Source organism: Prinia subflava, chromosome 8, assembly GCF_021018805.1.
Source record: "Prinia subflava isolate CZ2003 ecotype Zambia chromosome 8, Cam_Psub_1.2, whole genome shotgun sequence".
In the NCBI taxonomy this organism is placed as follows: domain Eukaryota; kingdom Metazoa; phylum Chordata; class Aves; order Passeriformes; family Cisticolidae; genus Prinia; species Prinia subflava.
Window position 1 is genome coordinate 6,519,449 of NC_086254.1, and position 25,771 is coordinate 6,545,219.

The 25,771-nt window shown below is 44.1% G+C and overlaps 2 protein-coding genes across 3 annotated transcripts in view; one reads left to right on the forward strand and one right to left on the reverse strand.

Moving 5' to 3' along the window:
* Window positions 1–7,108, reverse strand: SMYD4 (SET and MYND domain containing 4). Its single transcript, XM_063402590.1, has 10 exons — window positions 6,636–7,108; window positions 5,796–5,946; window positions 5,473–5,562; window positions 4,033–5,167; window positions 3,158–3,340; window positions 2,715–2,881; window positions 2,273–2,408; window positions 1,715–1,831; window positions 1,283–1,406; window positions 1–655 (listed from the first exon to the last, which is right to left on the reverse strand). Exons 1-10 carry the CDS (start codon window positions 7,106–7,108, stop codon window positions 505–507), a joined length of 2,727 nt encoding a protein of 908 aa, XP_063258660.1. The 3' UTR covers window positions 1–504.
* RPA1 (replication protein A1) overlaps window positions 7,000–25,771 on the forward strand; it is a 23,327-nt gene continuing 4,555 nt past the window's right edge. The window contains exons 1-15 of one of the 2 annotated variants that reach the window (XM_063402591.1): window positions 7,000–7,133; window positions 8,026–8,073; window positions 8,295–8,373; window positions 8,881–8,989; window positions 9,813–9,901; window positions 14,432–14,518; window positions 15,757–15,889; window positions 16,862–16,964; window positions 18,080–18,148; window positions 18,289–18,481; window positions 19,578–19,717; window positions 21,315–21,463; window positions 22,736–22,868; window positions 24,071–24,247; window positions 25,516–25,623. In XM_063402591.1, the coding sequence (XP_063258661.1) occupies window positions 7,101–7,133; window positions 8,026–8,073; window positions 8,295–8,373; window positions 8,881–8,989; window positions 9,813–9,901; window positions 14,432–14,518; window positions 15,757–15,889; window positions 16,862–16,964; window positions 18,080–18,148; window positions 18,289–18,481; window positions 19,578–19,717; window positions 21,315–21,463; window positions 22,736–22,868; window positions 24,071–24,247; window positions 25,516–25,623 (1,650 nt within the window). In that variant the 5' untranslated portion in view covers window positions 7,000–7,100. The remainder of the gene's footprint in view (window positions 7,134–8,025; window positions 8,074–8,294; window positions 8,374–8,880; window positions 8,990–9,812; window positions 9,902–14,431; window positions 14,519–15,756; window positions 15,890–16,861; window positions 16,965–18,079; window positions 18,149–18,288; window positions 18,482–19,577; window positions 19,718–21,314; window positions 21,464–22,735; window positions 22,869–24,070; window positions 24,248–25,515; window positions 25,624–25,771) is intronic. The other variant, XM_063402592.1, reaches the window with a different exon arrangement.

Genomic DNA, 25,771 nt, shown 5'->3' on the forward strand with positions numbered 1-25,771 from the left:
GTTGTTGAATCTGAATCCCTCATTACTGACAGACCTGTGCTCCAGCCCTCCAAGTTCTGCAGTGCCTTTTCTAGACTCTAAGTTTGCACTTCCCAGGCTGTTCAGGCCTCACCCCTTCCAACCATTTCCATTTCACACTGGCAAGAAGGAAAGTGCCTCACAGTATTTAAAAATAGAAGGCAACGTGCTCTGGATGACTGTACATTCATAATGCTCAGGGCACCACACAGGGGAGAGTCACATCTCACACAAAAGCAACTCAAACATTTGCTTCCAACCCACACACAGAACTTATACAACAGCCTCTGTTCCCACCATACCACACACACACCTCTCACGTTAGAATTGGTCATTTTATTTACAACAGGCTCACTAAAGAGCATTTCAAGACTTCATTCAAGTTGCTGTTACACATGATTTTCCAGCTTGTACTACATGACTACCTTACCACATGACACTTAGCTTTGATGAAAGATCACATTGCAGCTTCCTTTGACAGGGAAATTAAGTCCTCTGAAGGATGTTTCTGGGAAGCTGTGACAGGCAGGCCTTCATCTCCTGTAGTTCCTGGATCTGAGCACTCTGAGGACCAAAGTGCACTGACAAAATCCGCTCTGCTCTTTGAATCGTGCTCAGAGCTTCAGAAACTGCAAATCTGAAATAGGAAGATAATAAGAACAGAGCATGCAAAATACTTAATTCAGCTTCTTGACTTACACAACCTTTAAGCCCTCCCTAACAAAAAGCTAAACCTCTTCATGGCCACAGATCCCACCTTGCCCTGCCTTCCAGCAGCAGGAAAAGTGTGTCTGCTTCAGCTGCAAAGGGAGGATGAGGGGGATGGAACAGTGAGGAGATGGACAAAACCTGAAAACATTATCCTTGAGTATATAGGAACTCACTACTTCATCACTGCAGCTCCTGCTAAAATTATTTTTGTTAAAGGGAGTTTGCTGTGAGGAGATTTTCAGGAGCAGTCAGGGGATTTCCTTGCCAATAAAGCAAGAGAATTTCATTCCCTTCTTTGAGAAGATGTCAGCAGCATTATACAACTGAGGTATAACCACCAAAGGTGATGAGTTGACAGAATAAAACAATTGGACAGGGAATAAACTGAGCCAGAGAGAAGAAAAGATAGGCACAAAAGAAAGAAACAGATTCCTAAAGGAGTACCTGTGCTAGACTGCCCTGTGTCCTGTGAGACACCCTCAAGGTGCCTTGATATTGTGTCAGACACACAGGAGTGGTGCAGGGCAGGGACAGAGAGTGAAACCAAGCTCACCCATTGAAGAGGATTTGTGCCAGCTTGAAAAGTTCATGGCCTGTTTCCACACTTGATGGCCCATGGTGCATTTCCACAATCTCAATACTCTTCTTCAGGTGTCTGGCTGCTTCCTGCCATTTCCCTGATGGAAAAACAAAGCAAAACAAGACAATGAGAAATTAATAAATACTTCCTAGAGCTATTGCCACCCAAAGAATCTGGCAGAAATAATCAAAATCTGGTGAATTCTGTCCACAGAACCAGGACAGGGAATCTAAAAGAACATGAGAGAACAGTATTGTTCACTGGCTGCTGGAAACACAAGTTTTCTTTCTGAGAGCCCTGCTGACAAAACTAGGGGAAAAAATGAGAGGGCCAGTCCAACAAAAAGCTAGTCATGTTAAATTCAAAGTTCAGGAAACATGGGCTAGTGAGAGGACAATGCCATACCAAGAGTAGCATAGACCTGTGCCAGATGATCCTCCATCTCTCCCATCAGCAAATGCTCTGGAGACAAGAAGGTTCCAGCATCCATCTGACACTTCAGGAGCATTTTGATAGCCTGATCTATTAGAAAAAAAAAGGTTATAAAATTCACCCTGTGGCCAGTCTCCAGTTTTCCATGATCCATAAAAAAAAAATCAATGTCATCTTTGCATGTTACACAGCTGATTGGGGTTTGGTTAGGGTTCAACACCGACTTCATCTGCACCTCTGCTCATTCCACACGTGCTGGCCCAACTCCCTCCAGGAAAACAAGGCCTGGGAATGCCCAACTCCAGTGTTACCCTGATTTCTTTTGATTTAATTACTTTACTATAGAACAATATGACTTAGATTAACACTCAGATCAGGGGGGTATAAAAAAAATCTAAAGCTGGAGTCCCCAGGGACACCAGGCCACATGTCACAGCAGCCCAATGGCATGAGCAACAGTGCCATCTCATGGTTCCTGTCCTGACCCGGGCTCCTCAGCTCCTGACCCCAGGGCACAAAGCTGAGCCTTACCAGCCTTCCCGACTCCCAGCAGGTCTAAAGCTTTCTTGATCTGTTGCTGAAGGTCCTGTAAACAGCCAGACAGGTGATCTCTGCTGGCTGAGGCTGCACAAGCTTCGTTTGAACACCAAAGTGTGTCTTCTTCCCCCTGTGGAAATCACCCCTGTGATTGTTCCTGCTCACGTTCAGCTCAGAGCTTACTCTTCATCTGCATTAGCTCTGGGTTATAGAGATGCTAAATTGTTTCTCAGTCGTATTCATTAAACAAAGTGGTTTTGTTATAATTTGTTATCAGCTTATTTGATTTTATAAGCAACAGTGAGATACTGTCTTGACTCAGCAGGTGCTTTTGGCTTCTGAGCAGGGATCAAAGTGAGGCCTTTACCTCTCGGCTTTCCCAGACAGAACCTTACACACCCCAGGAAGTTGAACAATCATAACTATGGAGAATTACCTGCATTTGGGCCTGGCATTTGGGACAGCAGAATGAATTTCTGATGGACACCACACTCTTGGCACCAGGCTCTAACTCCTCGAGGCACGCCTGGCAGTGACACTCGAAGAAATACTGACTGAGAAGCTGCTGTCTCTCAGCAACCCTCATCCTGCAGCAGTGAGGCCCTGCAAAGAGTGGCAAGGGTTGAGATCTCTCAACAGCCACAGTTCTTAACATCAGAATAAATGGATTTTTGTTACAGTTGGGACTAGGGATATTTTGGGGAGGACGCAACTGGAGAGTGAAAATCTAACAGTGGGTTCAAGAGATGAAATGTTGGTCAAGGCTGCTAAACAAAGACTCTGGCAACATTAGATGAGAATTATATGAGAGTTATGATATAAATACCCATCAGCATCATAAGGAGAGGTGAATGAGACAAACACAGAATTAGGGCTTACCATAGCAATGCAAAACCTCTTGGCCACTTGAGATTGGCTGTGATGCCCTGACAGTGGCAGCTGTCCCATGGAATGACACGCTGGTATTGGGGCAGCACGAGTGGTTCAGGAGGCTGAGGACAGGGAAGAAGGCTGTTGCCAGCCTCACAGGCTTCTTATCTACAACAGCCCCATCTCCAGGCCCTGAAGACAGAGGAAAAGCAAGCAGGCTGAGATTGAATGCTCACAAACCCACACAATTCCTGCAACGAGCACCGTGACCGATTGCAGGCAGCAGCAGAAAGGTTCCTGGTATATTGCTGCAATAAATAATAACCAAACACGCTCTGCATGTGCACCAAAGAACAGGCCAGCATGGGACAGGCCATTAAATTTTAAACAAGTCATTTCCATCTGCAATGGGAGCTTTTTACAGCTGATAATTCAATCTCTTCACTTCACACAAGGAAGACGGGCAAGGAGGGGACAGTCCTGAGCTCCTCAGGAAAGGAGAGAGGAGCTACTGAAGAGACTGAGGGAGCTGGGCTTGGTTAATCTGGAGAAGACTGAGAAGGGAATCTCATCAATACATATTCAAATACAAGTGTCAGAGAAGGGTGATGGACTCTTTTCTGTGGTGCCAGGCCACAAATTAAACAAGAAGCTCCACCTCAACATGAGGAAAAACTTCTTTCCACTGAGGGTGGCAGAGCACTGGAACAGGCTGCCCAGGGAGGTCTGGAGCCATTCCAAACCCACTTGGACTTGTTCCTGTGTCACCTGCTCCAGGTCACCCTGCCTGCACAGGGGATTTGGACTGAATCATTTCCAGAGGTCCCTTCCAACCCCAACCATTCTGTGACAACATAGTGGGGCTTAATTTTTTTTTATCTTACCCAGCTCCTGCATTACAGTGATTGCTTGTGCATTACACTGCAGCTGCAACACGTGCCTCAGCATTGCTTCTGCCACAGTCTTCAGCTCTGGGGACAATTCATCTGAGGTTTTTTCACTTGTCTTTGGTTTGGACCACTGCTGAGGTGATTCCTGATTCAACACAGCAGCCTCCAGGCCAGCTGCTTGCAGCTGTTTGCACACAGCTACCACACTGAGAGTGCAGAGGAACTTGTGCTCAGGGCTGTGCTGCTCAGTGTGGGGCAAAAGGTGGAACAGAGCTTGGTAAGAACTCTGGTACCGACCATTGCTGCCACAACCAGGGATACCTCTGCCACCAGCTCCTGCATCACTCAGAGGTTTGCATCTTGCCTCAGGGTTCTGAAGGTTCTTGTCCCCACGGTGGGACCACGCCACCAGCCTGCTGACCTCTGCAAATCCTGCCAGCAGCACAGTCCTCAGGGCCACGTGGCAGAAGACCCCCAGGGTGAGGAGCAGCGCTCCCAGGGAACACTCTGTCCTGTGGTACTGCTGCCAGGCCGTGTCTGCACAGCCCTGGCTGCAGTACTTGGCATAACTGCAGCCCTGACAAGGCACCGAGGCCAGCAGCTGCCTCAGGCAGCGGTGGCAGTAAAGATCTGCGTTGGTGGCTCGAGTGTCCCACGCTGTGTCACTGTCCTGCAGGGGAAGGCTCTCCCCAGGGCACAGCACACTCACAAACGCCTCCTCTTTCACCAGGCTCTGTCCTGGCACGATGTCCTGGGAGGCCACCAAGTGACGTCCTCTCTCTGCATCAAACCTCAGGCTCAGAGATGAAGATGCACCTGAAATTCTGTTGTTCTCTTCCCAGATCTCTGGCTCCCCTTGAATGCCACCGTGTGCTTTTTGTGCAGGCTCTGGACACCTCTCTTTCTTCCCTAATTTAACCTTCATCTGAGTTAACTTTTTCAGCCGTGTCAGGTGAGTAGTCATGATTCCATCCAGAGCAATTTTACTCTCCAGCACTCTGAGGATATCCTGTGCCTCCTGTAACCTCTCCAGGCACAGCAGACACTCAGCTTTCCGCAGCAGGACCTTGGGCAGCAGCCTGTCTGGATAGCCATGGCTTTCAGCCCTGGCAATATCTTCCAAACAAACCTAGGAACAAAGATAAGGCCTTTTAATTTGACTTGAAAACCAGCTCGTGCTCTTTCATTCCACCTAAGACAGCCTCATGGAAGAATTCTGTGTGTTAATCAGCAAATTCCATGTGCATAACCAACCTGCCGCCCAAATAAAACATCCTGCCATGGAAACGAGGCAGGAGCCCTTCAGCAAGTTGAGTTACGGATGCTTTAAGCACAGCTTGGGGAGCACATCTGATCTGCTGTCTCTTGTTCTAGCAAACACCTCAGGGGCACCCAGCACCTTGTGGGGTGGGTGCTGCCCTGGCTCCCACTTACCTCAAAGTGCCCCAGGTGGAGGAGGGCAGCTGAGCGGTTGGCAAAGCACACGGACACCTCGGGGCTCCCAGGGAGCTCGTGGGATGCTGCCTGCAGAGACAAAAGAACTGCTGCTGCCTCAGGGTCCCCTCCTTGGGGATCCCCTCACGGGAGCTGCTCCTTGCCCCTCACGGGAGCTGCTCTGTGCCCCTCATGGGAGATGCTCCTCGCCCCTCATAGGATTCCTTCAACCATGAGGGTCTGCAGGACCCTCCCTCAGGGATCCCCTTGGCTGGGAGGTGTTGTGGGACCCCTTCCCTGGGATGCCCTCATGCCACACGTACCTTGGAGTAGAGCCTCAGGGCAGCCCGGTACTGGCCCCGCTTGAATTCCCGGTTCCCCTGCTCCCGGTACCAGCTCGCGGCCTCCGGCTCCTTGTCCGTGCGTGCCCGGTGGCACAACCTCACCAGGGCTGCCTCCTCCTCCTCCTCACTCCTGTGGGACACGGATCAGCACCAAAGAATCAGTTTGGAATCTGGTGCAGCCTCCCTGCTCAAGCAGGAGGATCCCTGTGGCACAGGATTGTGTCCCGAGGGTCCTGGAATATCTCCAGCGACAGAGACTCCACACTCTCACTCTGTGCCGGTGCATGGTCACCGCACAGGGAGGAGGTTCTTCCTCATGTTCACAGAATCACAGGTTGAATTAGGTTGGAAAAGACCTCTGAGGTCATGGAGAGCCCCAGTTTGTCAGCCAGACCATGGCACTGAATGCCGTGTCCAAGCTTTCCTTGAACACCTCCAGGCACAGCGACTTCACCACCGCCCTGGGCAGCCCATTCCAGCGCTCATCACCCTTTCTGCGAAGAAATTCTTACTAGCGTCCAACCTAAACCTTCCTGAAGTGAAGTTTAAGCCTATGTCTTCTCTCCTACCGCCAGCAGCCTGGGACACGAGGCCGCCCTCCAACCTCCCGTCAGGTAGAAAGGTGGAATTTTATCCAGATGGAATTTCCCCGGTATCACTTTCTGCACGTTGCCCCGTGTCCTATGGCTCGGTTCCACCGAGCACAGCCTAGTCCATCCTTTGACACCCCCCTCTTTATTTATACGCATTAAGAGAGATGCTCCAGTCCCTCACTCCCCCTCGCTGCCCTGCGCTGGACTTGCCCCGCCCGCAGCTCACCGGAGCAGGTCGCAGCCCAGCCGCACCGCGTCGTGAAGCGAAGCCGCCGCCAGCCGCTCCCGCAGCGCCGGGTCCAGCGCGGCCCAGAGCCGGGCGGTGCGGGCCTGCCACTCCGCCACCGGCAGCGCCATCGCTGCCATGGCGGCGCCCTGCAGCATCCCTGCACGGAATACAGAGACACTTCCGCCGTACGGCGCCGGGCAGCCAATAGGAGCGGTGTGCTGGCGGGCAGTGAACGGCGTGACGTCAGGCGGCGCCGGAAGGAGGCCGTGGCGGCAGCGGCGGCGGCGGGAATTTTTGGCGGCGGCGGCGGCGGGAATTTTTGGCGGCGGCAGGAATATTTGGCAGCGGCGGCGGCGGGAATTTTTGGCGGTGGGAGCTTTTGGCGGTGACAGGAACGTTTGGCGGCGACAGGAACGTTTGGCGGCAGCAGGGATATTTGGCGGCAGCGGCGGACGCGGCACCATGAGCATGCGGCTGAGCGAAGGGGCCATCGCGGTGAGCGGCTCGGGTGGGCTGGGGTGGACCTGGCCCTGGTCAGAGTGGGAGGTGAAAACCGGCCCTGGGCATCGGGGCCCGAGGGGAGGAGCAGGCCCGGAGCAGGGCCTGGTCCAGCGAGCCGTTAAAACGGAAGGTGACGGACAAAGACTGTCTAACTAATTAAGTTAGAAAGCGGTATGTTTATTAATACACATAGGGGTTAGTCCCCTAGAGACGTGGCAGCCCCGTACAAAGTTTCTTGCTCTCTATTTATTTCTCAAAGTCTTGCATATAGTACATATGCATAACCCCAGCACCTCCCATCTCCATTCAGTATTAAAATGAGGCTATCAGTCCTTCACTTGTGTGCAATTCTTCTCTTGGATTGTGTCGGTGGTCTCGAATTGGGTCAGTGACCTTGAAGGATGAAGTCAGGAATGTCTTGGTCAGGTTTCTGTGACCCTCTGGCACAATCCAAGGTCCCCTGCTTCGTGATTGATACAAAATCCAGGTGCTGGTCATTGTTCTGCTAGTTTCAATCTGTTCTTATAACGGTTCACTTACTCCACTTGCTTCTATAAACAAGCACGTAATGGCAAACAATACAACAGTTAGCTCTAGCTGAAGCATTTAATAATCATTAACCTATCGTTTGTTTATTTAACTTGCATCCTGATCAATATGAATTGCTTCTAACCCTTACCTAAAATCTTAACTCTTTAAAATCACGACTCACCAGGGGTGATGGCCACACCCGTGTCCCTGGCTCTTCCACGGCAGCTCCTCCTCAAACTCCTTGGCTACAACCCTTGGTAGCTTGGCCTGATGAGCTCAGATGTCCAAGCTCATTGATTCTGTGCTTCTGTCACTGTGGGTAGCATGTTTATGAGTGTCTCTTTCATTTCTCCAGGCCATAATGCAAGGGGAGGAAGTCTCCAAGCCCGTGCTGCAAGTCATCGTGAGTATTTCCCTCCCGGTGTCCTGAGTGCAGCCAGACTTCCTCTGCAAGGCTGCTTTGAGTTCTCTTAATTTGATTTTACATTACTTGGGCTGTGCTGTTGATATTAGTGTTCGAAAAAGCCAGTTAGATAAATCACTTGTTGTTGATGTCACTTTCTGGTTTTGAAAAGTTTCTGAAGTGCTGTGAACTGACAGCCTTGGGGGTTTTTTTCCCTGCAGAATACACGGGCTATTGCCACAGGGACTGGGCCCCCACGTTACCGAGTGCTGATGAGTGATGGGGTGAACACCCTCTCCTGTGAGTATGGAAAGCTGCAGTGAGGTTTTTGTTCTTGTGGAGATGCTAAGGGGGATAAAGTTCCTGGTCTGATGCAAAATGCTGAGTTAAATACTGAAGGAGATTGTGGTTTTTCACTGGGCCACAGACTCTGGAGTGTGCAACTTCATTTTGTTGTTTAGGTGAAATCTTTGACTTTTGGAACTCTGTGAAATGTAAGCAATCAACTTGCTGCAGGATTTAATGAAAATACAGAAACCTATACATATAACATTGATTTTAAAGCAATTTAGTTTAATCTTCCTCTCAGTTCTTTGCTATACAATCATTCTAGCTATCACTGCACTCTGAGGTGTGGGGAATAAATACAGCATAGTTTATAACCAGTTTTGGTGACTTCTTAGCAGTTGCACTGTTTTCTTTGTCAAGCTGTAGATCCAGAGCAATACTTGACTGGCTGGAAAAGGTGTGGCCAGCCCTTTTAAAGCTGGAATGGTGAACTCTTTCAATATTTTCCTTCTCCTGCAGCATTCATGTTGGCAACACAGCTGAACCCCCTGGTGGAACAGGAACGCTTGTCAGCCCGGTGTATTTGCCAGGTTAACAGATTCATTGTCAACAGCCTGAAAGATGGAAGGTATTTGTGTTAATCTTTAAGTACAGCCCTACAGAAAGGCAGCTGCACTCGTAGGGGCTCTGTGCTTTGTGACTAAACAGAGGCCAAGAGCTTTTGGTTGGGATTATGTGAAAATACTCAGGCTTTAGGGTGTGAGAGGGAAAGTCCATGGCAGTAACAGAAGAAATAAATTGCAGAATGTGACTCTAGTGGGATCAGGTGTATCTGGTACAGTGATTTAGTAATATAAAGTTTCCAGTTGCAATACTCCCAACTCCAGCTGGAATACTCCAAATACTTGTACAAAGCTTCCTTAAAATTATCTGCTGCTGAAAAGAAACAGTGATGATACCTTGTTACTTAGGTGTTGTGGAACCTGGTCTTTTATTACAATGTAAAGAAATAGGATAGGAGGAAAATTTGAGGAGATGGGATACTGCAAAATGAGAAGGGATCCAGGTGAAACTATTACAGAAAAACTGTGTATATGCCTAGCAGGATACGAACTGAGGGGTTTTTTTTTCTTTTTATTTTGGGTAGAAGACAACTTTTGAGGCAGGGAATAAAAATCTCATATGGTTTTGCTGCTTTTAAAACACAGTGGTTTCTCAAGCTATTTTTGGTAGCTGTTCAGCCAGCTGTCCTTGATGCAGTGTGATATTGTTTCAAGCTTACTTGTCCCTCAAGAGAGGGCTTAGTTGACAGTGGAGAGCTTTTGTCTCCCACGTCCTTCATCCAAAGAATCAGCCTCTCAATGCTTGGTTTTCTCACCTGCTTCAAAGGATATTCAGAGATGTTGCAGAGGGAGTGAGAGTCTTTATTTACTGTCTGTTCTGTGTTGTAGGAGAGTGGTTATCCTGATGGATGTGACTGTCTTGCAAACTGCTGATCAGGTTGCTGGGCCTATTGGCAATCCCCAGCCATACAATGAAGGTGAGTTTTCTGTCAGCTCAGAGAGCCTTTCAGCTTCTCTTTCACTTGAAAAAAGCAGTCAGACATGTTCAGGACTTTTTAATGCCTGGAATAATGATGTCCAGATCTTGAAAATCCTTTTGGTTTGTGTCACACAAACTGGGGTGTGTTCCTATTTTAATAAACTCTGCACCGTGGCTGAAGCTTGAGTGTCTCCATGGTATTTGGAGCATCCATACCTTATAACCCTGACAGGTTTTTATTGTAGTGAGTACCTCGAGTGTATTGGAACTTTGAGTTCCAGTAAGTAAGCGGAAGCTACTTTGTCTCCTCATAATGAGTAATCAAATAGATTCTAATTTCTCCTGTCTGGAAAGAATCAGGAGGAGGAAGATGGAATAATGATCTGTAAAAGTCTAAGATGGTGTGGAGGGAATGAATAAAGAGTGATGAATCTCTCTTTCCTATGTTCATTTGATGCTCTTTAGCTCTCGTGTTGTCAGGCAGTGGTTGTAAAACAAAGGCTGCACCACACCCCTGAACTGCACAGTTAAATTGTGGGACTTTGTGGAGGTAGGTGCCAAAAATTGGCACAGGTTCAAAAAGCAATTAGATGTGAAAGAGAAATCCATTAAAGGCTGTTAAACATAACAATACATCCTCTGCATGAATGTTAGGTGCAGGAAGCACTAAAACTTAGATTGTTCCAAGTACATAGATAGAGACTGGTATGAAAACAAGGAGAGCACAAAATTCCCTAAGCACCCATTTCTACCATGCCCAGCTGAAAAAGGATTGAGGCACTGGGTGACCTTAATCTGACCTGCAGTGAATCTCATTTGATCTGTTATATTGCATAAATAATTGTGTTCTTCACTTTTGTGTGCTGAGCTTGCAGTTCTCATGCAAATGGTTTTTTAAATTAAAACATTTTTCCCTCTGAGAACGTTCAAAAGTCTGTTCTGCTCTTCCAATTCTGGTCTTTTAAAAAGGAGGGAGAATAATAAGCACTTAAAGAAAATATTTGAACAGCTCTGTCAGTGATGTATACACAGATAATGGCTGGAATTTAATAGCAAACAGCTCTTCCTGAAGATTTTTTTTTTTATCCTGAGAGAAGTGAACTAATATATTTTTATTACTAAGGGACTACACATTAGAGGCAAGAGTTTTCTGTAGAATAGTTTGGACAAACAGTGGTGGTAGGTACATTGCTCTTCTGGTTAAAAATCTATTCTGTTGCAAAGGCAAAGACATCTTTCTTCATTAACTTTTTCCAAGGGAATTAAGAGGGGCGTTTGTTAAATGAGCCTAAAGAATCCTTTGTTCCTTTGATAGTTACTTAGCTAATTGCTGTTTAAAAAATGTGTTGACATCTCAGATTTTATGGTTTAATCCCACAGTTGCTGTAGAGACCAAGACTTTCAGAATAGCTACTGAGCAGACTGTTTTGTGCCTTTCTCCCATTTCCCTGCTTATGTGATACAAGAGCTTGTGAACTATAGTGTTTTTCAGTTATATTGTTGCTTAGAAACCACTGAGAACGTGGTATCTGACAGAACTGAGCTGAAAATATACCTTTAACTATAAATTCTGGTGAAATTACCATTACTTTGATCAAAGTTGTGTTCTTCATTTGGACTTACAAAAATACTCTGCTGTGAAGGTTTCAAATCTAAACTCTTTTGGAGATGTTACAGGTCTGTGGTCATAATATGTGTGGGCTTGCACTAGATAAAAGATGCCAAATGGGATGTGATGTGTATTTCATTTTAACACTGATCTTATTCTGACGACTTCATACCATTTTATTTGATACTAAATAAGGTTTCTGATACAGAAGATGGTAATAGTTTAGATTAGGTAAGCTTAACCCAGCCTTGCTGCTCTGCAGGCTGCAAAGATTTGTCATGAAGGCCTTGAAATGGCAGAGGTGTGTATTTCAAGTTGTATATTCTCCAAGTTCCTGTATATATTAAGAAATGGTATTTTTGAGGGACACTCAGCTAATGCAAAATGAGCATCTTAAATGTACTTCGTGGTTTCCATGAAAAAAAAAAAGTTCTGGTATTTTAAAAATGTATCTTTTAGCCCTACTTTTGGTTTTTCTTGAAATACAGATCTCAGACTGCCAGACCTAGGATTAAGGAATATTCTTTCTCAGACTGTAATAGCACAGTGGGACCCAGGGGGGTGAGAAGCTGGCTTTTGGCCACTTTACATGGGAGCAGTAGGTGGTTAATCTGCCTAACAAGGAAGCTGGAGACACAATCTTCTTATTACAAATCATAAAAACTTTTCAAGCAGCCTCTCATAATAGTATTGAAAATTAAGACCGAGCAGTTCTTGTTGAAGACTGGATGGTTGTGCTATTACTGTCGTTAATCTCATTCAAATTTCTCTGATGCTGGACTTTCTTTTCACTATGACAATGACTTGCTACTTATGTTTAACTTCTGTCATTAATCTTTCCATGTTGAAATGTTTATGGACTTACACACTCACATGAACTTATTCTTGCCCTTCCCACTGCTGTGATTTAGGTGTTGTTTCAAAGTGCATTTTTTTCCCCTTCTCTCCCTTCCCTGCTGCTCAGTTCTGGGGCAGGTCTTGTGTCACATCTCTGTGGCAAAACCTCTTGGTGACAAATTATTGGAAGCTGAGGGCTCCTGTTACATAATTATTGCCTTTGAGTGGGCTGTGGGGCAGCTGCAGGCAAAGGTCTTGGCTTTGCCTAACCCACCACATACAGCAGAAATGTGAGCAGGTATTTCAGCTGGTTTTTTTTCACCTCTAGCTAATAAAAACTAACAGCAAAAACCAGGCAGCCTCCTCAGTTTTCTGAGCACTTTAAGTGATCTGTAGGCCACCAGCCACCAAAAATCACAGTTTAGGAGTCCCTAGGCTCTCCAAGCGAGAAAATTGGAGAGATATTTCTGCTGCTTCTGTATTTGAACACATGCACAGATGTGTGAATTTATTCTTACTCTGTTGAGAAACACTCGGCTGTGGGTAGGCAGCCATTAAAATGTGAATTTGTGTTTCATAACGCACACGTGTTCCAATGGATGTGGTGGTCTTTGGTTTGGGTTTTTTTTTTTTTAATCACAAATTCCTACAGAAAAAAACATATTTGGAACAAAAGTAATGAGGAAAACTCTTGCTGCTTCATACCCACATTCTGTTCTTCCTGAATATTCCTCCCCTGACCAGACATATTTTTCTCTTAATGCGTCTTGTTGGGTTTTTTTCCACCTTCCCTTGCACAAAATGAATTTGGGTGTGGAGTGCTGACCCTCTGAGCACCTGAGGCCACTGAGCCAGGGGGAGACCTGGCTCCTCCATCTAGTGGAACCTGCAGCAAATGCACATTTTGCAGTTTGACGTCACGCTGTTGCCAGGGAGACTGTCACCAGTTCACCGATGTGACTCTACTGCGGCAACTTAGAGGAGCAGATTGGGCTTTGTGCAAGGACCTGGATTTTGGATTAAAAATCAGCAGGGGGTTACCTCTGGAGCCTGTACCACATCTGGCAACACCACACTGGGGTCTCTTTGTGTTGCCTCTGCTCCTTTGCCGTAGTTTGGTGCCGTCCCTCCATCCTGGGATTCTCTGTTTTTGTTCCTCGTGGTGCTCTACAGGCTTGGTGTGACCTCCTTTTCCTCTTTCCCTGCCCATCTTCCTCCTCACATCCCAAATCACGAGGGTTTTGCCTGCTCAGGCCTAGGTCTCCCTGCAAAGCAAGACCTTAAAGGATCAGTTGTGTCCAAAAGGACAAAAATGTTGGATATTTTCTCATCTAGAGGCAAATTATATTGTGTAGGAATTCAAAATTTTGAATGGTAAATTAGTCTTTTAATGGACTTTTACTTTAGATATGCCTGTCTGCTCTTTCCCTTGTAATTTATCATTGATTTAAAGCAAGTAAAAGTCCTGAAGTCTAAAAAAAATGGACACTGTGTTCTTACTATAGCATCACTTTGCTCCCTAAACAATTTACTGCTGTGTGCTAAGAGGGGCCCTGGTGAATTCTGAAGTGATGACTCCATCACCCCACATGAAACATCTTCATATTTCGGAAATAAAATGCAGCAGGTGTTTTCTTTGTCTTGGGTTAACTTCAGATTTGACTTTACCCAGTGGATTTTTGGCCCTTTCTGAGTGATGAGACAGAGTTCTCTACAGTTTTTTTTATCTCAGCTGTTAGGTAGGAGCAGAAACTACCTGTCAGAGCAATAGCAGCTGATAAACACTGAAAAGTTGTCAAGATTACTTCAGGGCTGTCCTTTTAAATCACCATCAGCCCTGAGTTCTTTCCAAGTAGAAAGCAGTTGCTTGAGGAAAGAGATCTGACTGGAATTCCTTCATGGTAATGTTCAACAGATAGCTTGCTGCTCCTGTGTCTTAAATACCTGAATTTTACCATGTTCTCTGTGGTTTTTAGGGGTTTTTGTTTGTTTGTTTGTTTTTTTAATGCAAATGTTATTTCTTAAAAGGGTACTTTTAATTATTCTGCTCCCTACTCTATGGTCTCTTTCCATTTTAATTAGCAGGACAAGGGCAACGTTCTGCAGCTCCAACAGGAAACTCAGCACCCAGCAAACCACAGCAACAAAATGGCAATTTGTCTGCAGCAGGTAAGAGTCATCCTGGGCAGGAATTCTGATCTGTGATCAGTGAGAAACTACAGCTCCAGTTTAAATAAAATCCTTTCTCTAATGGTGTTGCACAAGAAACTCCCCATTGAGGAGTAACCCATAGCTTGACAAGGTGAATTCTCTCAAGAGAACGCTATACTTGGTTATAAAAGGGGGGAAAAAAATGTGCCTTTTCTTCCCCAAGGGAAAAAAAAACCCAAAAAACCCCAACTTTATTCAGTTTACACTGCATTCTTGAAACAGTGCTCAGTGGACACCCAAATGAAGCTGCAGTTTGGAGCTGGCCACCCAAATCTGTGTGTTACTGGTGCTGAGATAGAGGCCAAACATTTTAGGCAGGACACTGAAATTATTTGATAGTACATCTAGAAACGTGGTTTTTTGATTGAGATTTCAGTCAGAGAAAGATGCAGTCAATTTAAATGTCAGCCTGTAGACTTTTTTTTTTTTTAGCTAAAAAGTTGTCAATCCTAAGTCTTGGTGCTGCTTTAACTTGTCTGTATTCTTTACCCCTGTGTTTAGGAAGGATTTTTAAATAGTAAAATTTTGACATTTGCTTAGAAACTTGCAGCAGAAAACAAGCTTCTCCTTCCTTGCTTAAAGCTGATCACAAGAGTTTTTTGCATATATATTGACAAGATTGAGTTTAGAATTAGCAGTATCGCTTTATGTCAAAAAACTATTTGTGGGGTATTTTTATTTCAGCTGTTCCCCCAAGCGGTGTCTTGATCTAACATTTCCCATCTCTGGAAATGTTCAAGGCTGGGTTGGGGGTTCTGGGTGAGGTTGTTTGTGGAAGGTGTCCCTGTCCTTGGCAGGGGATTGGAATGAGTCCCAACTCAAAGCACTCTGCAATTCTGTTATTTTAGAGAATTTACTGCTAAACAGCTGTATGCCACTCAACCTGTGTTCAAGTGGTTGACTCTTGTGGACACATCTCCACTACAATGCAAGCACTCTTAAAAGGTCTGAGAGTGTCTCTTCTGCAGCATTTTGCAGCCCAGAAAGCACTTGTGACCAGGAGCACAAAGGATGCAAACAAACTTGAAGCCCCTCTGTGGTGCCCACGTGGCACAGGGAGCTCCAGCGTTCCCTGGAACTTTGCCTTTGTGATTCCCCATGATATGATGGGAAAGTTCTGCACCCTGAGTTGGTTTTAATCTGATTTTTGTGTGCAAAGCTGAAATCCTCTCTGCTCTGTTGGTGGTTTTTGGCAGGTCCTGCTGCTCCCAAGTACCACGCTCCCTCCAACCAGTTTGGGAAAGCGAGTGCTCCCAGTGCCCTGAAGACACCTGGGGGGTCTCAGGCCAAGGTGGTGCCCATTGCCAGCTTGAATCCATACCAGTCCAAGTGAGTTCTTGTGGTTTGCCTGGCCTTGTTCACGTCAAAGGCATGAAGGAGCAATAGCTTTGTTTTGGTTTGGTTTTTTTTTTCTGTGTGTGAGTCTCTGTCAAATCATTCATTGGGTTCTTTGGACTTGATTGGTTAAGTTCAAACAAACCAACTCAACAACAACCACAAAACTAGAGAAACAAGCAAAAAAAATTTCATAGAAACACTGGTGGGCTTTGTTTTGATTTTTTTTTTGGTTTTGTTGTTGTTTTGGGGTTTTGTTTTCTGCCTTTTTTTTTCTGTGGGGATGGGTGTTCTTTCCTTTCTTCCTTTTTTTTATCTTTTTAAATTGCATCAACACTCTTAACAATCCGAGATTTGCCTTGCCATTGTCTTGGTGCAGCTGCCCTGCTGAGCTTGATAGGTTTTTAATATTTTAGTTGAAAATCGATTGACTTGTCTGGGTTTTTTTTCCCTAAAGCAACCTTCTTTTTGGTAACTTAATGACAAAACAGCTCAGTAAGCTATTCACTTCGGCTACTGAGCTGTTGAAAAGCATGAGGATGTAATTATTTAGTGAATGACATTTTTAAGTTATGCAAACTGATTTGATTATCCAAGTTAAATGCGAATCCTATAATTGAGCTCTTGAGTTCTGGCGTGGCTTTTCAGAGCAGGCAAACTGCTGTGTGAGAAATGTACCCTAGAAGAGTAAAAGATTTGAGGCCTGCTTCTGTACAGAAGGATTGTTCACTATTATTATCATACTGGATTGCTTTATGGCTGCTTTGTTGCCTTCCCTACAACTTTCTGTCTTTAATGGTCTAGGCCATTAAAACAGAAAGCAGTGGAAAGAGTTGCCGAGGTGCAGTGGGAAGATTCTGGCTTTTAAATAGTCACATTACACTTCCAAAGGTTTGTCAAGTCAATCTCTTCATTTAAAAAAAGATGCAGAGAGTTGCAGAGCAGTGATTTCTTGCCTGATTTCAGGTGGACCATTTGTGCTCGGGTTACCCAAAAAGGTCAGATCCGCACGTGGAGCAACTCCCGTGGTGAAGGAAAGCTCTTTTCCGTAGAGCTGGTTGATGAAAGTGTAAGTGTCATCTGCTGAGACAAAAGATAATGTATGCCAGATGCTGATGAACCCTTCATAAAGACAGAATAGAGGAAATAAAGTGCATTTTTCGGAAATGATTTTTTTTATTACAACTGAAACTTGTATCCCTGCATTCATTAAGTTGCACATCAACGTGCCAGTTTTTATCCAGAATGAAGTCTTAAATGTGCAGCATTGCTGATTATTTTTCATCAAAGTCTATAGTGTGTGACTGGATTTTTGCAGCTTCAAAATAGAGTTGTTTATGCAAACTGACAATCTAATACTGAGGGTTGTGGTTGTTTCCTGTAGATTGAGAGTGACATCTCCTCCTGGCTGAGCTACACCTTACAAAACAGGGAGTGAGAGGAGCATCACCTCCAAGTTACAAGCTTTCAATTTTCATGAGGAAATTGGAGTACAAATTATTGTAACACTGAGAAATTTCCTCTGTGGTTTGTTTGGGGAATGGTATCTGGTTAATCTAACTAAACTTGCAGTTTGTCAAACCTCTTATCAAATTACAGCCTTCTGTCGTGAAAACAAACAAGATTCTGCTAGATTATATCGAGTGTAAAATGTGAGGTTAATAATATAACATGTTGTCACCAGGCATTTGTTTTCTCTGCATAGTGTCTGTATTAATTTTTTTTTAAAAAAACAGTGTTTATATCTAGTGGGGGTATAATTGTTATTAATTCTTACTTATAGACATATCTGAGTGGGAGCCATCACAATATACTGTGTGCTAACTTGTGGAGCTGCGGGGTCTGTTTGAAATTTATTTCATCACTGCCAGTTTTACTGGCATTTTCAGCATTTTCAGAGGTGTCTTTATGATGGATGCAGTTCTTATGCCTTTTATTCTGAAGCTGTAGATGTACTAATGAGACTTGAATAAGAGGTTTGATTGTCAGGTGCAGAATATATCATTTTAGCTCTAACTACAGATGTGAGGAGAAGGTTGTTTGTTTCTCACACGCCTGGAGCTACCCTGGCAGACCCCACTGTCTCTGCAGGACTGCTGCCACTTAACATGGCAGAGATTTTTTTTTTTTAATCTTTTTCCATGCCAAATTTCACTTCTGACCAGCTCCCCTATTTTCCTGCAGGGTGAGATTAGAGCTACTGCATTCAACGATCAAGCAGACAAGTTCTTTCCACTCATTGAATTGAACAAGGTATGGTAGCTTTGCACTTTCTTAGACTGACAGGAGCTGGAAAAGAAGAACTTGAGCCTAGCAAGGATTTTTAAAGGTGAACACAATCTATTTTCCCTGACTCCTGATAATATCCCCTGTTTCATTGCTTTCTCCTGTAGGTATATTATTTTACCAAAGGCAATTTGAAGACTGCTAACAAGCAATATACAGCTGTTAAGAATGACTATGAGATTACATTCACTAATGAGACTTCAGTTGTGCCCTGTGATGATGCCCAGCATCTCCCATCTGTTCAGTTTGATTTTGTATCCATCTCTGACTTGGAGAACACGCCCAAAGACTCGATTGTTGGTCAGTCAAAGTAGAAAAAATGGCAAATTCTAAAGCTTTGAAGTTTGGTTTTTGTGGGCTGAATTCTGGGCAGGTAGTGAGCATAGAATGCTTTGAGTGTTGTGATCTCTTAATTAAAGTCATCCGGTGATGGTTGCCATTAAAAATTCCTCAGGCAATTTTCCTGTTGAGATGATTTTGCCCTGTTTTCTAACAATATATAGCAATTATTCTTCAAACTTGTGCTTCAAACTAAAGACAGTAGGCGACAGTTGTTTATTGTACCGTGATCACTGTTTTCCACAGAAAAAAAGGCTGAAAGAAAAAATGCCCTTGCTCAGCACGTGTGCATTTCATACCTTCTGTGGTCTTGCTTTCTTTTACTATCTAATTATCTCTGTAGTGATTTTGGCATAATTCATTGCATCCAAGTCCAAGTTGCATGACTGTTTTGGCTTGCTTTATGAAGTATTGGAGGTTTGTTTTTCTGTAACTCGTTGGGCAGAGTACTCCGGAAAAATCAGAGGCTTGGGTGGGGGCGAGGGTTCTCAGGTTTCAGAGGCACAAGATGCCTGTGATTCAGAGACATTCAGCTGGGAATTTTAAAGGTAGATGGGTAATATTAAACGTGGTGTATTTTTAGGGGCTTGCACAGGGGTTTGCTGTAGCACTTGCAACCTGAACATGCAGACTTGTTCAAGTTGCAACTTATGATTGCAGAGTTATGTGGAGGCACGAGCCAGTTGTTCCATTGTCTTTCAGTCACTTTGAAGGCTCTTGCTTGTGCTTTAGCAGCAAGTGTGTGTTACATGATCAGGACTGAAGTCCTTTGACAGAATGTGATGGGAGAAGATAGTACAATGCCTTGATCTCTCTAATGTGGTGAGGCTTGCATTCATGAATATCTTAATGACTGCGTCAACAAAATTAAAGCACTGAAGAGTTCTGTAGTGGAACATTCCTACCATAATACATTTAATTTCCATATCAGATTGCATTTCAATAGGGAGCTGGGATACAAGGTAAAAATCTGACAGTAGGTTTGAATTCTTCTCTTGTGATCTTGTATTCCCCAACTGTGACCCTTGAGTAACTCTACATTGTAACTGTTTCTCAGATGTAATTGGAATTTGCAAGAGCTACGAAGATGTCACTAAAATTACAGTGAAAGCTAACAATAGGGAGGTTTCAAAGAGGAACGTGCATCTGATGGATACATCAGGGAAACTGGTGACAGCTACGCTGTGGGGAAATGAGGTATGTGCTCTCTTACCTGTTCTTAGCAAAGCTTCCTTGGTGTAGGGTGAGGATGTGCTGTTGTCACCTGAGATGGGCACAGCACTGACACAGTCCTGGGTGTTCAAGGAGCAGGGGCCATGAGAAGGTGCAAGACTGTCTGGTTGCATTCAGGTGTGATGTTCTTGACCTTTCCCTGACAAACTGCTGACATGATCTGACTAATGTGTTCTGAACAACTGCAGACATTATGTCTCAAGCCAAAACACTGAAGGTAACGGGCTCCTGGTTTAGGAGAGGGTGTGAGCTGCAGTTTATTATGGAAAAGCCTGGTGGCTATGGTTGTCTGAGATGAGTTTTATTTGTAGGGTGGGATACGTGTTAGCCCTAATGAGCAGGTTGAGAAGCTCTGTCTCAGACTGGAAGTTTAAAGCATCAAAGCCTTGGAAGTGAAAGTTTGAACAGTTGCAGTAAACTGCTGCCTTATCTTTTTAACAGGCTACTTTGTTTTCCACTGTTGTTATAGATACTTAGGGATTTATGTGCAAGTCTATAAAATGGGAGTGATCCTGCCAGCTTGACAGTGATGCTTTATGGCTAAATGATCAAGTGCACTGATACTGTAGGTACCTAAACACCATTAACCATCTGCTGATACAAATGAAGTAAACTGAAGTTCAGTATCACAAAGCCTTAAGATTGAACTAGGTTATAATAGGAGAGACTACTGGTACACAATTCCTGGCATAACTCTTCCAGCAGAGATCAGGGTCTGCGTTTTGCAAAGTTAAATCTGTTTGCTTGCTTGTAGAATAGAAATATCAATAAGCATTGAGGGGGAGTGATGGATGGCTTGCAGCTGGCACAGTTAGGGTTAGAATTTGTATGTCCTTTACAACAGTCACTGCCGTGACTGCTGGGATGTGTTTTCTGTTCTTTTTGCATCTCATGGGTACAGTGAGTACTACTGCAACTCCAGCTCATTTGTTGTCTTTAAGCACATGATCCTCCCCTTGCTTGCTGAGTGATGTGGGGTCCATAAAATCTATACCTTTCAAACCCTCTCTCACACCATGAGGTTCTTTGTTAGTGTCAGACTACTGAGGAGATGGCAGTTGAACAGCATTAGAGCAGCTTTATGAGATAAAAAACAGAAGATGGAAAGTTGAGTAAAAAATGTTTGGTCAGCATAGCTGCACTTCTGTGTAAGTGGTAGTAGATGGACATGATTGGCTCAGTGAAGCTGAGTGAGTTGTTTCATCTCCTGAGGAGTCTGATATGAGCAATTAATTTTCTTTCCATTCCCATAACACATCTCCCTTCCTAAAATCCTGGTGTAAAGCTGCTGACAGAGTGGACCAGTCTTTTCTAATAAACCCATGGTGTTACTTAAGGATTCTCTGGTTCCCCAGGAAACAGGGTGTTAGGATTGCACAGAAAATTGTCACCTACCTTTGCTTAAACTCCTAATGACACCATTCAAACCCTTACCTTTTAGATGCAGTGGGGTAGTTTGATTCAGGTTTGCTCTCTTGTCATGATCTGTGAATTCTGACCACAAGTTCAGTGCCTTTCCTGTAACGTGCTGCTGCTGCTCTCTGGTTTTTCACACATGCAGGCTGAACAGTTTGATGGTTCCAGACAACCTGTGATAGCCATCAAAGGAGCCCGTGTCTCTGACTTTGGTGGCAGAAGCCTGTCTGTCCTGTCCTCCAGCACAGTTGTCATCAACCCTGATAGCCCAGAGGCTTTCAAGCTCCGAGGATGGTATGAGTGTGTTTTGTTTCAACCTCCTGCAGAGTATTTGTTTTATTTTGTTTCTTGAGCAGTGTGTGTAGTAGCACTGAGGGAAGGTGGCAGAGGGTATGGCTTCCAGGGCTGCAGAAACTTCTCTGGCTTGCAAGCCCTAGAGCCTGGAAGGCTGTCCTTCTTAAGTTGTCCAATTCAAAAAACTTTTAATTCCATGACAGACCTTGAAAAATTGAAATCGGGGTAGTGCATGCTGACCCAAAGCCTTGGAAGGCAGCATGAAATCAGGCTTGACCAGCTCTACTTTCTGAGGCTTGATCTGAGAGAACAGTATTTTTTTCCACAGGCTTTTTCCATTGTGTGGAATCTGATATGCACTCAGGTAGCGTGGAGGGACTGTTTGACATCTCTCAGTGTCTGGTTCTTGCCAGATATTTTTCGGATAGCAAAATAACTCTTTTATTGTCAGGAAAACAAAGCGATTTCATTGTTGCCTCTCCTGCAAGTAGCTGTTAAATTGTCTGTTGTGAGTATGAATGTGGTGAGATGTGGTGTGTGTGTGTGTGAAGAGGGTTAAGAGCCAACAGCATCAGACTTGTGAATCCTGAGTCTTCAGATTCCTGTTACATCACCCAAATGGGGATGAAATAAATGGCATCCTCCATTTGTCATTGAGCTGTGGCTCTCCCATACTTCAGAGGCTTGTTGGAGATGAAATTGATTGTGGGTCTGAGCTATTACTGTCACGCTTTAATTAAGCTCAATCTTTGAGCCTCGTTGGTGTGTTTGTGAAATCACAAAGCCCATCACAACGGGAATGCAGTGCAACCTTTTGCTGAAGAGCTGTGCTTTCTTATTTTAACAGAGGAAGCATAATCTTTTCAATGCTATTTGCTTTTTCTTTCGAAGCTGCTGCGAAGATAATGGTACCATGTAATTTAATTTTAATTATGGAAATATCTTGATGCCCTTAAATCTTGTTATCTGCCTGCCTCTGAGAAGTGTGCAGTGCGTGGTTTGACCACTAGCTGGCAAACAAATTGCAGTTATATAGAACAAAGCTGTCCTCCTTTTGTGGGTTTGTAAAATACTGTGCTAATTAAGTCAGACTATTAACTTATTCTGAAATGCTATTTTTGTTTGCAATATACACATATTACTGTAATTGTTTCCTTTGCAATCATTGATAAAAAATCCCTCATGTATCGAGCACATGAAAATAAACGTAAGCTTTTGATAAGTCTGTGTGGTCTGCTCTCCAAAAATAGAAGTGCATCTCTGTGGTTGCAGGTTTGACTCCGAGGGGCAGCTTCTGGAATGTGCCTCCATCTCTGATGTGAGGGGTGGGCCAGCAGCTGGAGCAAATACCAACTGGAAAACTTTGTTTGAAGCCAAATCTGAGAACTTGGGACAAGGAGATAAGGTAAGGCACGGCCACTTAGTACAAGCTTTGTGTATTGGGGAGAAAATAAAAGCAAGGCTTTGTGCAGGTATTCTTCTTATTGAAGTAGTCCAAGTGTTGAGCAGTATGTGTTTACTGTCTTGGAATTTATGCTATTAATTATTATTATTATTAATATTATTATTATTGTTTTTCAAATAAACCCAAGCTTGTTGCTGGTGTTGCAACGTGATACTTTGCAAGAGAATTCTAAGCCTCGTGTAAAAGAAGAGGGGATGTTTTTACCCCAAAGATTCTCAAATAAGCAGCACAGAGTGTTCCAGGAGAGACAGGTGCATTAGGAGGAAGTGGTTTTCAAGGGTGCACACTTGGTCAATAGAAAAGCTGGTAATGAACCCCAGGTCTTTAGCTTTTCATTCCAGAAACCTCTCTAGGCTTAAACTGCTTTTTATTTTTAATTTTTTTTTTTCTCAGACATAAGTGCCAAGCTGTTTGGGATATACAAGAGCTTCCATCCATGGAAAAAACCTTTAAAACCATAGAATGGTTTGGGTTGGAAGGGACCTTAAAGATCATCTCTTTCCAAAACCCTAATCATGGGCAAGGATGCCACCCCTTAGATAAGGTGGCTCAGGGTCCCATCCAACCTGGCCCTGAACACTTTCACTTTACCTGTAATTCAGCTATTTTCTCTGACAATTTTTGCCCATGCTTCTTAAGCAACCTCTATTTTTCTGCTGAAAGACTTGACCGTGGTCTTAAACCATTATGATGATTATTTTAGTGTGGTGAGTGGGTATTTTGTTCTGTAGGCTATAGTTTAATCAAATGCTTATCTGTAACACTACACAATAGGCTTTCTGGTTTTTTGTATTGGTTCCTGAAAGAAGCGTAGGAAAGTGCAGAATCTTAATCCTGTGAAAAAGTGCAGATTTGAACAGACACAATGGAGAATCAAATATGCTTTATCTAAAGAAGACCTAGCAATTGGAGTTTCCTGCAATGGAAACACAAAATAATCTTGCTGTAGGGGCTTTATTAACATAATGGAAGCCTAAAAATTATTGCAACAGAGGGGTTGATTTACAGTTTCTCAGTAATCCATAGCTGTTAAGCTTTCTAATCCTAAATATCCAAGTATGGGTGCCTTGCTTTTGTAGTTAATTCAGAATGGGGAAAACATTGAGTATTTTGAGGCTAATGTTGCACACTCACTCTCCCAGGCAGATTATTTTAGCTGTGTGGGCACAATTGTACATCTGCGCAAAGAGAACAGCATGTACCAGGCATGTCCCTCTCAGGATTGCAACAAGAAAGTGATAGACCAGCAAAATGGACTTTACCGCTGCGAGAAGTGCGACCGCGAATTCCCCAACTTCAAGTACCGCCTGATGCTCCTGGTGAGTGCCCGGATCAGATTTCAGGGCGTTTCCTGCCACGTTCCCTGCACAATTCAAACACAAAAACCTTTTAAAGGGAGATGCTGTCTGTCTGTCCGTGCTGCCCGTGAGTTTAGAGAGTTTGCGTGCTGTACCTGAGTGAGGGATGTTTCATTGAGCTGATTAGCAGTTTGTTTTCTTAGTGCTCCAATTAAAAGCTTTTCTCTTTGCCAAAAAGTTGCTGCTAGCTCAGTTGATTCTGGTTTCCAAGTGTACTATGCAGTGCAGAATACAGATGGCCTCCGCCTCTTCAGTAGTGAAGATAAACTGAAGTAAAATGGCATTTCTGGAGAGCAGTAATTGCACTTTTACAGCTGCTACCTATATTTAGTACAGTTTTTTTGGTAGGTATTGTTCTGCCTCGTGCTTTAATGGAGCCTGCTTCAGAAAGTTGTCTGGAGATTATTATTGTGATGCCCACTTACACCATAGGCATTGAACCTTCTTCTGTTTTACATTATAAATTAGAGTTGTATCTGCCTCTTAGAAATGCTCTGCCGGGTGGGCATGCAGAGAGAAGGGAACTATCCCTGCAGCCTCCCTAAAACACAAACTGCTGCTGAATAATTTTTATCTGCTAACTTCTAGGAACATATGAACTGCTTTACACAGCAGAGTCATTCTTGCAGAATATAAAGGGGATGCTGAGGGTACACTCAGGGCCTTCAGAGCAATGTCTCCCATTTCCTCATTCTAATTGTCAAAGCAGCCAGGAAATGCGTGTGAGGCTGGAAATTGATCTTTTAACTGTCTGGTCCTTGAATGTTCTGATAATTTCCTCGTAACATAGCATAGTGTTACAGGAATTTATGCTCAAGCGCTCAGGTATGTGCAAAGTAAATTCAGTTTGCAGAGTTGCTGCTGTCCCCCTTGGTGGTTCTTGTTCTGGGATTCCTGCTCACAGCTCCTCGGGGGCAGCAGGACAGAGCTGAGCATCCATCAGTGGTGTCCTACTATGATCTTGTTGGCCTCTCCCTGTGGTTCAGTCTACTGCCAGAATTAACCTGTGTTAAGTTATGGACATTCTGTGGAGCTTAAAAAAGGTAGGAAGTCACTGCTTTCCACCCCTAGTGATTGAAAGGACACACAGGTCAGGCTCTGAGAGTTACTGAAAATTTAAAACTCTCTATAGCTCTGAGATATTTTTTTCTTTTGTGTTGTCTTCTGTCTTTCTGGAGGAAAAGGCAACTGGGTGAAACAACCTTTTGGGTTTTGTTGTTGTATTCTAGATTACCATTGCAGACTGTCTGGAATATCAGTGGGTAACTTGTTTTCAAGACACAGCAGAATTCATTCTTGGGCAAAACGCAGCTTTCCTGGGAGAACTGAAGGAAAAGGTCAGTCAATTAGCTTATTGTGTTTTTACTGTTTGCCTTGAAGTTGAACTCTTTCACTCATCTTGTATTGGGCTGCCCTCAGATTTCTTGGGGTGTTGTTTTTTCTTTTTGATCCTTCTGGTAAGGAAATATTCTTGTAATGTTTTGG

What these genes read in the sequence shown, in the direction of transcription:
- SMYD4 (XM_063402590.1), bottom strand. Translation starts at nt 7,108, where the DNA reads ATGCTCATGGTGCCGCGTCCGCCGCTGCCGCCAAATATCCCTGCTGCC. An exon ending in TCCACCTGGGGCACTTTGAG is followed by an intron (nt 5,168 to 5,472) that starts GTAAGTGGGAGC and finishes CTTTGTTCCTAG; the next exon opens with GTTTGTTTGGAAGATATTGC. An exon ending in GCACAAATCCTCTTCAATGG is followed by an intron (nt 656 to 1,282) that starts GTGAGCTTGGTT and finishes TTCCTATTTCAG; the next exon opens with ATTTGCAGTTTCTGAAGCTC.